At 46.5% G+C, this 15,463-nt stretch overlaps 1 protein-coding gene across 1 annotated transcript in view; it reads right to left on the reverse strand.

Moving 5' to 3' along the window:
* The window catches only part of frmd6 (FERM domain containing 6), a 23,700-nt gene extending 8,772 nt beyond the window's left edge, over nt 1-14,928 (reverse strand). The window contains exons 1-9 of the mRNA XM_084684608.1: nt 14,778-14,928; nt 6,439-6,765; nt 6,216-6,306; nt 5,129-5,208; nt 4,677-4,753; nt 4,073-4,259; nt 3,237-3,392; nt 2,476-2,541; nt 2,298-2,366 (exon numbers count right to left, since the gene is read on the reverse strand). Of these exons, the coding sequence (XP_084540734.1) occupies nt 2,298-2,366; nt 2,476-2,541; nt 3,237-3,392; nt 4,073-4,259; nt 4,677-4,753; nt 5,129-5,208; nt 6,216-6,306; nt 6,439-6,537 (825 nt within the window). The 5' untranslated portion in view covers nt 6,538-6,765; nt 14,778-14,928. The remainder of the gene's footprint in view (nt 1-2,297; nt 2,367-2,475; nt 2,542-3,236; nt 3,393-4,072; nt 4,260-4,676; nt 4,754-5,128; nt 5,209-6,215; nt 6,307-6,438; nt 6,766-14,777) is intronic.
* Nucleotides 14,929-15,463: the final 535 nt, after the last annotated feature.

Genomic DNA, 15,463 nt, shown 5'->3' on the forward strand with positions numbered 1-15,463 from the left:
AGAGTCCTCGCAGGATGTCTGATCGCACAGCAGGCCTGTCCATCGCCGCGACGAGAGCACCACCCCAAGTACGAGCTCTCACACGGCCCTGCACTCCTCCAGCCGGCTGAGGCTCGACATCTACAGTCTAGCAGAATGACGATGCCAGCCTGACGAGAGAGAGAGACAGCCTGCTGCTCTTGGTTTCCAACATTCAACTGTGCTCAGCTTAGAGACAGACCCATTCAGTCAGGAGATAACCTGTGGATTTACTGTAATGACCGTCTCTCCTATAGGGCTTTATAAAACCTCTGTGTTTCCAACCAAACTGCAGGGAAGGGAGGAAGACTGGGGGGTGAGACCTTGGAAAACACAATTAAGATAATTCTACTGATTGCATAACTCTCTTTCCCGATTTACTTCATTGATAAGATGTGTGTGTGTGTATTTACTGGCCCAGGGAAGTCTTTCTAAATCTCTGATTAGTTCCAGAGGGCTGTCGCGGAGCCATGATGAATCAGACGTGGAGGAAAGTAGCCCTGCGTCACTGTTCCCCCTCCCTGCACTGGTAGAGCGGTGATTTCTCACACACCGCAGCACGCCAGGGCCTTAACATTCTCTAACAGCAAGTATGGACATTCTCCAACATGATTCTTCAAGGCCATTGTTTCCCAAAGACTGGGTCGCGACCCTCGGTTGGGTCGCAAGAGATTTTTTGGGGGTCGCCTTGTCACGATCCGCTCTTACCAAATTATTCACTGATGATTGGCTTCTCAATTGGTCTTATCTGGCCGATATATTTTCATCCCTCAACAAACTGAACTTGAAATTACAGGGATGACACAACGTTTTCCTTAATTGGAAAAATGTTCAGGCTTTCCAAAAGCCCTTGTAGCTGGGGCTTGCACAACTCAGAAGGCCAGACCCAAGTCACTACATGCCACTGTGTTGCAGCACGTAGAATAAACATGATGTTGCGGCCACACAATGAAACACTTCTCTGCGGTTATTCAAACTCATCTTGCTGCGCTTATTGAGAACTTTAATTGCTATTTCCCAACAAAGAGGTATGCCATTCGGAATGATAAAAGGTGGATCCAAAATCCATTGGAATTTGAGAGTCCTGAGTCTTTGCTTGAGTTGACGCTTAGTCCTGCAGAAGAAACCGAGTTATTGCAGCTCTGCTGCGATCGCACTCTGCAAAGACGTTATGGATCTGTGGACTTATCATCATTCTGGATGAGCATTTTGTCAGAATATCCTGTCCTCAGTAGGGCCAGTATTTCTATGCTTATTCCTTTCACTACTACATATATGTGCGAATTGGGATTTTCTGTGCCCACAAAAATGAAGACAAAGCACAGAAACAGACTGAATGCTGCGCCTGATATGTGTGTTGCGCTCTCCTCCTGCACCCGGACTGGAACGCGCTACAAAAACGCAGACAGGCAAACCTATCCCATTAGCAATGTTGAAATGTTAAGTATAATGTTTTGTACGTGTTTTGTATAATTTGTAATCTTTTCATATTTTTGTTCCAATAATGCTGGTTCAATTGAATGTTGAAAAGAAGATAAAATGGGCTATATGTTTTTTTTATAGCCTACATTTAATGTCCAAATAGGCACTTATTGGATACCTTATTTTAATATTTCTGGTTCAATTGCATTGTTTTTCATTGTTGACAGTGGCAGTAGGCCTACAAGTTCTGAAATAACAATAAAATATAATTTAAAAAATTAAAAAGCAATAAAATATCCTCATTAATGTCCAATAATGATCAAATCCACCTTTAGTTTGGGATTTACGAATAATGTCTATTGGCTTGGGTCGCAAAGGCTTGTGAGTTTTAAAATGTTGTGAGAATTTAAATTTTGAGAATTTTAAAAAGTTTGGGAAACACGGTTCTAGGCCAACCTAGTGTCTAAAGACATCTGCTATACATACATACACACACAGTACCAGTCAATGGGAAACTAGGTCCAAACTTTTGACTGGTACGGTACGTACGTACCAGTCAAAAGTATGTACATACGTACATACATACATACATACATACATACATACACACATACACACATACACACATACACACATACACACATACATACACAGTACCAGTCAATGGGAAACTAGGTCCAAATTTTGTACATACATACATACATACATACATACATACATACATACATACATACATACATACATACATACACACATACACACATACATACACAGTACCAGTCAATGGGAAACATATATATATATATATATATATATATTTGGGGACTTTTGGGGAAATTATGAGATTCTCTACTCACCACAAACACCAGTTTGCCCACGTTGGTCCATGGGAAGTCATACAGAAGCTGTCTGACAGTGCCCACATTCTAAAACACAGACACAAACAGTAGAGGAAATCAAAATACAACACCTACTGTAAATGTGGACATCAATGGCCACTTTATGTCAAACACAAGGAGCCTTCTAAAGCAGTACCTGAAATATCTGGATCCCACGCAAGGTCAGTCCCAACGTCATGGATGCCTCCACTTCCTTCTTGTCCTGTGAAACGCGTGTTGATCAATACAGAGCTTTAACAAACTGACCATCACATCAAAGTCTACTGAGTTGGAGGGGGACCTTGTTATCCTCTTGAGTCGACACAGAGCCCATTAAGATAATCACAAGTACCAACCACTTAAGATAACATACTCCTTGGACTGTAATTGTAGATAGACTATTCAAATAAAGTCTTATCTGTTGACTCTACATGGATCAATAGCAGTTGATCCTACTATGAACACATGTTTACTATCAACTCACCATAACCATGAACACATTTTGACTATCAACTCACCATAAACCTATATTGGAAATCCACAGAGAAGCAGTTTACACTTTGTTTTACACTAGAGATGATTGACGGGACTGTGCAAATTATGAGTTACCTATACCTGTGCGAGTGCCTTCTTCATTAAATATTATTTAGGCTTCCTGCGTCCACTAAACAATACCAGGAATCAAAGGGCTATGGTTACTGGAACCTACTAGGCATACTTATGCTAGTCAGATAAAGACCCATCCGAGGGTATGTTCAACTACACACTCCTTATCTCCATAAGCTGGATTCATTTTTCTCGTCTTCCTCGAGGGTTTAGGTTGGTTACCGCTGCTGATCTGTGGACATCTGTAAAGACCTCTGTGACATCACCATCCGACTACCATGCAGACGTTTTCGGGAGCCCCTCCCGCCTCACCTTGTACAGGCGGTAGTAGTGCACCGTGACGTCGTCCAGCTGGGCGCACTCCTTGATGTACTTGAGGTGAGCCTCGGAGGCGGTGAGGGCAAACTGGTCCTTGTGCATGTTGGGGATGTGCCTCAGGATGTAGTCCCGGCCGCGCTTGGAGACCACCTGGACGACACACGGGCGGGTGGGGGGAGGGGGGAGAGGGGGGGGGGGGGGGGGGTCATTAGCTAGGCCAGGGAGTGGTGGAGACTCCCCGGTCTGCCTCTAGTCCATGGAGGTTGGCAGCAAGGCCAGGGAGAGACTACCCGTGAGGTTAACGAAGAGCCCTGCTCCAGATGTCTCCTCTGAACCACACTGAGCTCATTTGTGGAGCAGGAGCCGGGAGGGCCTCCAAACACAGCAGCTGGCCACAGTGACCTCCACGAGGGAGGCATGGTCACGCTGGTCATGGTGCCCACTAGTGACTCAGAGGGACCAGGAGTCGCTCGGGGCGTCGACACACTCGTGATCAGACAGTCGCTTCCCGTCTCCGGGGCTCCACAGCAGTGATAGTGAAGCACTTGGCTAATCACAGGAAGCAGAGGCAATCGACGGGGTGGGGTTGCCATGACCATGAAGGGAGGAGGAGGAGCGCTCAACTCTCTCGTCCAGAGACCAAATTATCTAAGTGTGCCACTTTCAAGGACAGAAATAAAACTGAGTGTCCCAGTTCCTGGATGGATGATGGAGAGCCTCAGAGGCTTCAGTGATTAACGACAGACTAAAGCTCAGACCTACATACACACAGTCCTGCATAGAGACCACATACAGCCCAACCTAGCACCATCCAGTCCAGATCTACTCACCCACGGAGGGAAGTAGGCCTCGGGTTCAAAGTACTTCCCAAAGTGCTTGTTTCGCTTGAAGTTGCCCAGGTCGGCCTGGAGGGCGAAGGCAGCAAGCAGGAAGTAGGCCTCCTCTCTCTGAATGCACTGGGACAGAAGCACCTGCTTCCTCAGGTGCCAGTAGTAGTAGTATCTGGCTGACCTGTCACTGTGTGTGTGTGTGTGTGTGTGTGTGTGTGTGTGTGTGTGTGTGTGTGTGTGTGTGTGTGTGTGTGTGTGTGTGTGTGTGTGTGTGTGTGAGTGTGTGAGTGAGTGAGTGAGAGAGAGAGAGAGAGACAAAAAAAATAGAAGAAGAGAGACAGAGAGTAAAAATAATTAAATGCTGAGTCCGAGTTCCTTTTTGTGCTTTAACTTGTGCTACAAAGGGACAATAGGGTTTGATGGTCTCTCATCTTCCCCCTTCGGGAAATAAGAATGCACTCCAAAAGAGTCTCATCATCATCACCGAGTTATAATGAATTAGGTTTCCACTGAGTCAATCCATTACGTAACTGATAATAGAAAGCACAGTGTTAAAGGCAAATGGTTGTTTAACGAGTGTGGAACGTTCAGTGATTTTACTTGCCTTATTAGTCTCCCATTCTCTACGTAGTACTGGGCCCTGAAGTGAATGATCATGGGTGGCCCAAACTGGTCTATGCCCTGGAACACAAACACACATGAATATGGATTTCATGGTTGTATCATGTTTATATATTATGAATGAACTTTTAAACTACTTTGGTGACACTTTATTATCCAGGTGCTTGCAATACGCTTAAGTTAAATAGATAATAAGGCCCTAATAAGATGCTTATTAACATTAATATGTGTTAATAAGACTTACTAACTAACTTGAGGACCTAACTCATGCTTATTACAAGCACCTCGTTCTGAAATGTTAACACTATTTCTTTACAAATGCTTGTTAGTAATGTGACAGTAATGTTTTATACACACTTATCATACAGTGTTACATGAATTTCTCCTGATATGTGATATGTACCCTGTTCTGTGGTATATATGCCCTATACATACCTTGCTAGCTTCCCTCTTCCACTCTTTGGGGCAGTACTTGGAGAGCTTCTGTCCCAGCTCCATGTATATGTGCTCATTATCTGGAGGGAACAAAAACAGGCCAGAAAGGGTTAACAACGGTAAGACAGCACCTCTGCTCTGTTGTCACCTCAGAAGCGTGTGTGTGCGCGTGTGCCTGGACTGGTCCCTGAAGTAAGAGACAACTTCAAAGAGAGTGAGAGATAAAAAAAAAATCCCTTCACCACACTGGCGGCATTCTTTATTGTACTGAGCCTCTGGTTCCCTCAGGTGTGTGTGTGTGTGTTTTCTGCCTGTCTCTTTGTCATGTTTTAATCTTCTCTCCTAGCATGTCCTGAGCTGCTTTGATGATCCACCAGGCCTGCCGCGTTCTACACAAGCCCTCAGAGACTCGAAATAACAAATTAGCCAATGAGATGAGGGCCAGAGGCCTGACATGCAAGTATGTGAGCCTTGCAGCCGTGCGAAACAGAAACAAAACAGACTTTCAGACTGAGTTTTCTTGCGAGAGGGAACCACACAGAGCGCCTGGCACTCGGGATCCAACTAGGGCTGTGTTTGGAGGGAGAGCAGGGGGAGGCTTGGGGGCAGAATCCTGGGGCAGAGGGGGCAGGGGAAAGGGTCATGTGGGCTCAAGCTGGAGGTGGGTGGCCGCTGTTTGGCTGGGGATTTCATGCTGTTTAGACAAGCAGTCAAGGAATGTCCCGTCAGCCAGGACCATTGGCTCCGGTTCTACTGGCCTGCCCGTGTCTGATTGGCCCGTCTGGGAGGCAGCTGTCTGACAACACTGCCCAGGCGAATTGCTGTCCTCTGCAGTTGCTCGACATTGTCACTGCCAGCCTGCTTCTACGTGATGGGGGGGACGACGACTCATCCTACACATACACCCAGCCCCCCCCCCCCCCCCCCCCCCCCCCAACTCACACACACACCAACCTCTCTGTTCTCATAAAACAACAGTGACGTGCCAGAACAATAGAAGCTGGCCAATAGAGGCCGGGACGCTGGCAAGTCAGCCGTCACAGAGAGGTGAGAGAGACACCATGGTAACGAGAGCCATGCTTCTTACTCTGAATAACGCTGAGGCCGAACAGGTGACAGTCCTTCAGTCTGAGCAGGTCACACACCTGGACCAACAGCTCCTGGCACAGGGTCTTCACCTGGACAGAGGAGGGGTCAGAGGTGAGAGATGAGGGGGAGGGGTCAGAGAGTAGGAGGAGGGGTCAGAGCTCACGCAGGTTATGGAGGTTAGTCTAGTGGGAGAGCGGTGCAGTCGAACGGCCGGCGCTCACGTTGACGATGACGTTGAGCGTGTCGTCGTTGGGGAGAAACACGCAGACACAGCGGCGGTCCTGCATGGCTCTGTTGTTGTGGAAGCTCAGTTTGTTCATCTTCCTGTGGCTGGGACAGGACTGGCCCACGCGTCTGGGCTCTGGGCCCCTGGCTGGCCCCTGAGTGGTCCCTCGGTGACCCCTGGTTAGCTCCTGGGTGACCCTACTTCAGCTGCTCCTCCAGCCCCACGCACAGCCAGACACACAGGCTCCCTGCGGCTCAGAGGGGCAGGCAGCACACGCCGGACCGGGCATGGAGGTCAGCAGGGCGCACGCCACCCTCAGACACTGTGGGGGCAAGACGGGGAGGTGTCACGTTAGCATGTGGGCACGTCTCTGGAATGATATCCAGTTTCAACAACTGTCTGAGAGGAACTCTCAGAAACTGGAAAGACTGGGGTACATAAGTATCAATACATTAGTGTTAATACATACGAAGACACTGGAACGTTACTAAATGAATATCAAGTGCTAACAGCTGTCTAAGAAGAATACGAGGTTCTGTAGACATGTGGAAAGGGGGAAAGAGCTAAAATGGAGGTTTGGTTAAAACTCTAAATTATTCAGCCAAGGAGCATTCAACTTCTCAAGATGTCTTGCTTTACAGACAGCATTCTTATCTCGGCCTCACACACACACACACACACGAACGAGAGAGAGAGAGAAGTTTTGGTGGCGGTGACAATCGTGGGAGGAGGAGGATGGGGGCCTAGGGAGTGAGGACAAGAGGGAGGGGAAGGGAGCATTCCTGTTCATCCTCGTGTGTCTGATCTAAAGACTGTCGCTGACTCCTGGAGAACGTATGAACATCTGTCTGAAGAGAATCTCTAAAGAATGCTCTGATGGTGTGAAAGAGGGGGGGCGGGGGGAGGGGAGGGAGGGTGTTACTCACATACCCAAAAATGATTGATTAGACACAGCAACAAAAATACTAGGTACGCCACAGTATGGATCGTGACGTTAGAAGCTGTGACTCCAGCTAAAAATATTCACTGGAGAAGATCTACGATAGAATCTAAAATATTCACTGGAGAAGATCTACGATAGAATCTATCTATATCCACATACAGACACACATGCATCGGGCATGTGTAAAGGACTATCTCTGGGGATGAAGGCCCTCGCCTGGGCCTCTCAGTTTCTTACCGGACACACACACACACACACATCTTCCTGACGTATCAATGCTCAAGGGTAAAACACAAGGACGCTAGAAAACAATCAATGCTTAACGATCTCTTCCTGTTGGAATCAGCAAAGTGAGCCAACAATGAGAAACAACTCTATCATAGAGATGTAACAGGTTCCACAGTAAGTCCACTCAATGACTTGTTTATCCGAGGTGTTGACACTTTGTGCAAATGGCATCTGTAGATGGTCTGTATATGCTCACTATGAGAGCATGGCCTTGGATGCTTTATGAACAAATGTTAAAGTAACCCATACCGTAAGCAGTTGTTGAATCACAGTTCACATTTCAGGTTAGATGTACCCGACTATCCAAATTGAGAATCATCATAAAAAACGAATGCAACTCATAAACATAACAGCCTTCAATTTGTCTGCGGTGAATAACTTATCATTAAGTACTCCCAGCAGACATGTTGATGCAGAACAGGAGCCTCTATCTGGGTTCAGGTCCCTGAACATGGGGACTGGGGTGAAAGGTCATAGCCAGGGTAACAGAGTAACTGCTGTTGACGGCTTGTCGTTCAGTTGTCATAATGACCATTCTAGGTAGGTCTTCTAAACTTCTACTGCTGTGAGGTCTCTATTGTCCTCTCCTTCTCTATTCCCTATTGTTGTTGTGGGAACCCTCAACCCTCAACCCTGAATTGCTTCATACAAGGAATGTGTGTGTGTGTGTGTGTGTAAGAGACAGAGAGTGCATATGTGTGAGTGTGTACTTGTGTTTGTGCATGTATGTGTGTGTGAGATAGTGAGTGTGTGGGATGGAGAGTGGGTGTATGCGTGTGTGTGTGTGGGGGGGGGGGGTGAATGTATGCATGTATATGTATGTGGGACTGTGTGTTAGTGTGTGTGTGTGTGTGGGGGGGGGGGGGGAGTGCATATCTGCGTGTGTTAGTGTCTTTGTGTGCTGGTAGCTGGAGTGCACCACCATATGTTACCAGCTCCAGCAGCCCAGCTGGGGCGTGTGATCGCTGCAAGGGGAATGAGAGAAACACTTCATTGGATCACTTGCTCCACTTCTCTCCACTCCTCTACTGTATTAGACACGTCAGATCGATCCCGCCATCTCTACGGCTACACCAGACCTATCCCTCCATATCTCCTTTTTTAATGTACTTAAGTGTTAATGAAGTAGACAAAGTGAATCAAAGTCAATACAGCAGATGAATCAGGCCTATCCCTTCCTCTCTCTCCCCGACTGTATAATAAAGTAATATTTTGTATTCACTTGATAAAGTGCTCATAAAGTTATGAAGACAAGTAACAAAGTATATAAAAGAGAATAGAACTCAACATACAGTAAGAAAGATGAATCTGACCAGCTCTCGCTATCATTAATGGGTTTACTTAACTGACACTATAATCCATTGTGACATACAGGATATGAGGGGTTTAACCCTGCTACCTCTGAATCATCAGTCAAATGCTCTAACCACCGAGCCATTCCCCCCACTACTCTGCTGTGTACTATCCAGCAGCAGTCAACAGCACTGTTTGCTGTTTGAAAGTTACGTAATCTAAAACCAGCCTTAAGTAGCTGTCTGGGCTGGGTAGATAACCATGGGGTTTGATCGTTGGTGTTTACAAACGCGTGGTGTGCAGGTGAAGAAGTCACTCAAGCTTCATCCGTCCCTGTCCCTCTGTCTGCTGTAGAGGGCTGATGGTGTCTGAAAGGACCTCCACAGGAGTCGTATCGTGTTCCGTGTTCAGGTGGAAATGTGATACTTGACGGCCTGTGTGCTGTTACTACAGCTTGGCCATGTCATGTGATGTGGAAGAGGATTCCTCGTTCAGGAGGGGAAACGCAACCATGGTCGTCACCATCACCACCACTGTCATTGTCACCACCATCATGGGTTGACTGGGAAGGGTATAGCTCAGTGGAAGATCATTTCCCTGAAGATCAAGAGGTCTTGGGTTCAAATCCCTCCTGCATAGCTTTGGATAAAAGCATTTGCGTCAAAGTGTCAGATCTAACCCTGACCCACAGGGCTTCCCCCAGGTGGGGTGTATCCACTACAGGGGTGGGATAGAGGCAGACAGTAGGGACATGTCCCGACCAATGCCAAGAGACCGTTGAAACATCCCCACCAACACTTAGTAGCAGAGCTGGGGTAGGGTTAAGCCTATAGGGTGCTAATAATCAATGTCTGTCTCCACCAAACCAAACCTAAGTCATTGCTATCCACTGTCCACATGCTTGTCCTGGGCAGGGAACTGAATGACACGTCCTTTGCCCGCGAAGCTATGAGACAGCCCAGGGGGGCTCCAGAGGCCTGGATCACGACATTACTGCTGCCTTTTAGAACCCATTCAAGGCCAGCGAGCGGTGATGCAACCCTGTTGTCCCAAGCCGGACAGCCAGGGACCACTTCCTGCTCTTCATCCAGGGAGAGGGACCGTCCCACGTCCTGTCAACGTGGCAGGCCTCAGGGGGATCATGACACCACACCCGGCGCTGGGACACGGAGAGAGAGCGCCTCTGGCACAGCCAGCCAGCCCTGCTCCCCCGTGCTGGACTGGAGAGGGAGTGAGGCCGAGGCTGTGGTGGAGCCAGAACAACCGGACTGGCTACAAGCAGGGAGGGACATACACGAATGAGAGAGAGAGGATAAGGGAGTGGCAGAGAGATAGAGATAGGAGGAAGAGATAGGAGGAAGCAAGAGGAGAAGACAGAGTCAAAGAGAGAGAGAAAGACAGAGAGAGAGAGAGAGAGAGAGAGAGAGAGAACGAGTGAGAGAGAGAGAGAGAGAATGAGTGAGAACGAGTGAGAGATGGAGCGCTCGAAGCTCAGCCATGAAAAAGAAAAAAAAAAGTCTGCAGTCAGGAAAATTCCAAACTAACATCTGCTTCCCATTCCAACAATGGATGCTTTGATTCCCGACTCACACAATTTCTGCTGTTGGTCGTCTCCCGGTCCCCCGGTCCCCTGACTCAACCACCACCATCTCCTGCTGCCCTGGTCCACATCTACCGCCACAGTACACTCCCCTGACTCAACGAGTTTCACTGCTTTGCGTCCTTATACCCCACAGCGCCATGAAACACAGAGAACCATGAGGCACCAGGGGCCTTGTGGGGTCTGCACACATGCATGGGGGAAGAGACGTACGAATGCAGCGATACTGGATGTCCTCCGAGCAAGGAGGTAAAGAGTCCGACACGTGTAACCTGCACTGCAATGTGTAATGGGGTTTCTCCTTGGAACGAGAAAAGTGTTTATGAAAATAAAGCTTCCAGCTGGTCTTGGTCTCAATGCAGTCATCTGTTTACACAGCTGGGAGTACATTTTGGTGAATTGGAATGGAATTGGAATTATCAATGGTGTGCGGGTTGCTGGAGAGACCACTGATCATTGTTGCATACTGTTTGATCATTGAGAAAAAAGAATAGGGTGCGACATTTATTTCTTAATTTGTGTGGTTTTATCAAGCATCAACTATCAAGAAAGGAATATATTTGTTTTACTAGATTCATACTGTTGTTGTAATTGTGCTGATGCTTATGCCCTAATTTCACTTAAACTATTTGTATTTAGTAGTGTTTGACCGTGGATCTACTGTTGGGACTATTTAAAGAATATCCGTTTCCACCCTAAAGATGTTGGACTGAGAGGGTAAATACATTGGAGTATTATTTGATCAGATGTCATGGTCATTAGCAGTCAAGGCCAGAGCCACACACACAGCACCACTATGAGAACCTCTCTTTAAAGGACAGCTCTGTAGCTAACTCCTGACTATAAACTACTATAAAATCCATGAAATCTCATAATGCAATTTGGAGCCATGGTAAGAGTTGTCACTGTTGGTAGAATAAGTGTGGGACTCAGTTTGAAAAACCCTGCGAGCGCTTTCATAGGTGGAGGTTCCCAGATCAAAGGCAGAGCCGTTATGACCTTTTAGAAAGTTTTGCACCGACCTTTATGGGAAGCTTTAAATGGCGAATCCAACATTATTACCAACTGGTTCCCATGCGTTCTGAGGAAGGGAGTGTGGAATATACAGTACAACACACACAGACATGCACGCACACACACCTCAAACCGCCAGTGCAACCCGACATGTTTGAACAGAGTCAGCAGTCATTCTTGCTGCTCATAACCCCCCCACCCCCCTTACACTCTCACACACACAGTTCAGCAGTGTTTAAGCTCAGGATACACAAGTTACCAAACTACCATTACGAGTCCCATACACAGAACAGCAACCACCCCAGCCATTATATCCACTCAAAATAGAACAAGTGGCCCAAAAGAGGAGGGTTTGAGAAATAGACTGCAATCAGCCCAACCCCAACCCCAACCCGGTGGTTTTGTTTGTGACAAATCCTTCTGTCAGCGACGAAAATGTCATAACAAGCTATACATATTGTGAAGGATGTTATACACACTCTTTGTATAGGCTAGAAGCGATACTTTTGGATGTTTGGACCCACAGCTATAGTGGTACGGTCTTCAGGGGTCACTGGCAACAGTCAACATCCTGGAAATGAGCAGAGAAGCTCTCTGGAAGTAAGCAAGCACGGAACAGGAAGCCACGTAGACAGTGGCAAAACACACCAAGAAAGATGGAGGTAGGGATAAGGATGGAGGGAGGGAGAGAGCAAGAGAAAGGGAGGAAAGAGAAACAGGGATAGCAATAGAGAGATTGAGGGGGTAGAGGGGAGCGGCAAAGAGAGAAAGAACGGGGACGAGGGAGAGAGAAAGAGAGAGATCTGTTTTCCTTCTGAGTTAGCTCTCTGGTATATTTCACACAGGGATATGAGCAGAGTGCTGCGAGGAGTGCAGAAGAGAATGTTTCTGATCTGGGAGCCCCGGGCATCTGGATGACTTACACACCTGAGGGATCTTTTGCATAAACTCCCATCCACGTTGCAAACGTGGAGATAAGGCCAGCAACGGAGGAGAGATTGGGTTTCTCCTTGTCAAAGGGGATAACGGTAATCTCATCCTTTCTCACGGCGTGGCTGCAGTCTCGCACCGCTGTGTCATACAGTCGTTTGACAAGAATACGAGTCTTCTGACATTTCATCCGTCAGGAACGCTTCTCAGGCAAAGTCGCGAGGACAACAATGCTTCACATGACGATGGAGATCCGCAGACCCCTGCAAGTAATAGGCTGAATGTTCGGCGGCGGAGCTGGGCATGGCTACAAAGCAAAGGCCAGTGACTCTGTCAGAGAAAGCATTTTGCTTGAGGAGTTGTTTGTTTAAGAGGAGCTGGATATTCCTGAAGAGCCTAGTAGTCCAGTACGAGATAGGATAAAAGGCTTAGGCTTGAATGCAAATCCTGGGAGAGCTTTCTAGTCTCCCACTCTCTCTGTGTCTCCCTCTCTCTCTCTCTGGTTCCCTCTTGCTCTCCCCCCTTTCTCTCCGTCTCTCTGTAAATCTCACCATTCCAGAAAGGCCCATGCAGACAAGGCCCTTTACCAGCATCCATAATGTCGTACTGTTGGGAGCTGTCCAGTGATGTCGAGAGAGGAGCTGTCCAATGAGTTGTTGCCAAAAGAGGAGCTGTCTGTTGAGGAGTTGCCTTGGGCCATAGAGTATGATGCACTGGTTGAGGTAGAGTGGGATGGAGGGTGTACTGGTGCGCCAGCGGCGTTGAATACATGGTGGGATGGAAGTGCACAGTCAGCCATCACAGATGTGGGTGAAATGAAGAGGAAGTCTACAGAGAGGAATGTCTGGTACTGACCAGGACATTGAAGAACAATAGGAGGAGATTCCGAGGCCAAGTCTTGCATGTTGGGACCTTGGATACAGTATTTACTGAGCAACAATATGCACCGATTGAATTGTGCATTGACTGAGAGAATTTTTTGGGTTTTTGGTTTTTATGTGGACTTTGTCTTTGTACTTGTCTCTCATTTATTTTCTGTTGAAGGAGAAGTGACTTCCTGTCCAGACAGCACTTGCAGCGTTTAACTCAAGTATCTGGGCCTCAAATCCCTGTATTTTAGTAGCCTGCTGCTCCCTCGATCAGCAACAGAAATAATCACAAAAGCATGACTTGTTTTCCCTCCATTTTACTACACAACAGCAATAGAAAATCTGGCATGTGCCTGTGGTTTAGGAAGGTAGCTAATGAGTCCATATGAAGGAAACTATGTAGTATTAATCTAATGTAACATTACCCAAAGACTGAACAACTTACAGAGAGAGAGACAGAGAGAGAGACCAAGAGAGAGAGACAGGGTCCGGTGTAATCCAATTGAATTGTCACTGAAAACCATGACATTGTTGATGTAGGTAGGGATTCTAACCATCAAACGCTCCGAATCACGGTTACTGGACTTCCACTGTATTTGTCATAACGAACACTGGTCTAATATTAAAACGAAGAAAGAGAGGCAATCGTTAGCATTCCTGAGTACTGAAACAATGTAAGTTTGTCCGAACTGATGACAAGGAGGTGGGGAAGTCCCCGGGATGCAAACACAAGTAACTGATGTGCAGGCTTAGCTGTTTTACCACAAAAGAAGGTATTTGTAGTCAATCTTTTAATATACCAACTGGTCTTGTAGTCCCCTACAATAAAATCAACGATAAAATCTACTCGCATTCTGACCACTGAAAGACTTGCTTCAAACACTTACCAATACATTGACATCCTTGAATATCTCTGAAATCCTATTAACCGATCTTACTTGTGAACATAACTGAAACCAGGTAAAATAAAATGTAAGCTTTAGAAACAGTATTACCCCTTAAAAGCTTCAGAGATGTTATGGAACAATTTTGTGGAAAAATCGCACAAAAACTCATATGCGCACGAGCAAACACTCCGTTTTGGTGGCTAACAGTGGTGACTAAACCTACCGAAGGTATTAAAAGATGTTGACAGACAGCATCCATCTGAAGAATACGAATACGATGGTTATAAGAACAGAGCTGTGTTAAACTTGTGTCTGTTTATAAGAATGTTGAACTACAATGTTGGCTATTTAGTGAAAGGCGTAGGTATGTTTGAAAACAAAATTCTGCTTTGAAGCGGGCGGAACAGCCTAATCTACGCATAGTGGATGGAATAGTCCACAGTGAAGGAATTAGTGAGAGGCAAATTACTAAGAAAATCTTAAAAATCAGTGGGCTAAAGCAAAACTCACCGTTAATGAAAAAACAAGCGTGTATAATCCTTTCCATAAATACGTATTAAAGTGTCCGGCCGTTTACGTAAATCCAAATTGTCAGAAGCAAAAATAAGTTTTTAATTTGAACAGAGAAAGAGTTGCGTGCGTCGCGATCCACATTCTATCCCGTCGGAACACAACTGTAACAAGTAGGAATAGCCTACATGTGCAAATGCTGGAAGTTCCAAACGACGGGTGGGGGTTGAACTGAATCCATGCCGTTAAAATGATGCCTTAAAAGGGGTTTTATAATCGATTAATTACACTTTCTTGGTACACTTATTATTTCTGATATGTACCTATCCACAAACGGTGTTATTCTATTCGTATATATCAATATAATAATGGCGTCACTGAAGTGCAGCCTTCCCCCAAGGCGGACATTTGGTAGCGCCCACGGCTGCCTCTCATTCCATTCTTCCCGTCTGTAGCAGTGCAGTATAATTTTGGAAGACTGGTCTGTTGGAATAGTAACGGAGTCTCACGTAGACCCGTAGCACGCTCGTAAAGAAGTCAAGTTATGGCTCACTTTGTGCAAGTGCATGTTACAGAACCGTAATTAGAGTTTGGATATAAGATAGAAAGTGGGGAAAGTATTCCGGAGAGATCTGAGCATTCCTATATAATATGTTGTCCTGCATGCCCAGAATAGCAGCTAGGTT

Source organism: Hypomesus nipponensis, chromosome 3 (assembly GCF_054491055.1).
Source record: "Hypomesus nipponensis isolate SF chromosome 3, ASM5449105v1, whole genome shotgun sequence".
NCBI classification, from domain to species: domain Eukaryota; kingdom Metazoa; phylum Chordata; class Actinopteri; order Osmeriformes; family Osmeridae; genus Hypomesus; species Hypomesus nipponensis.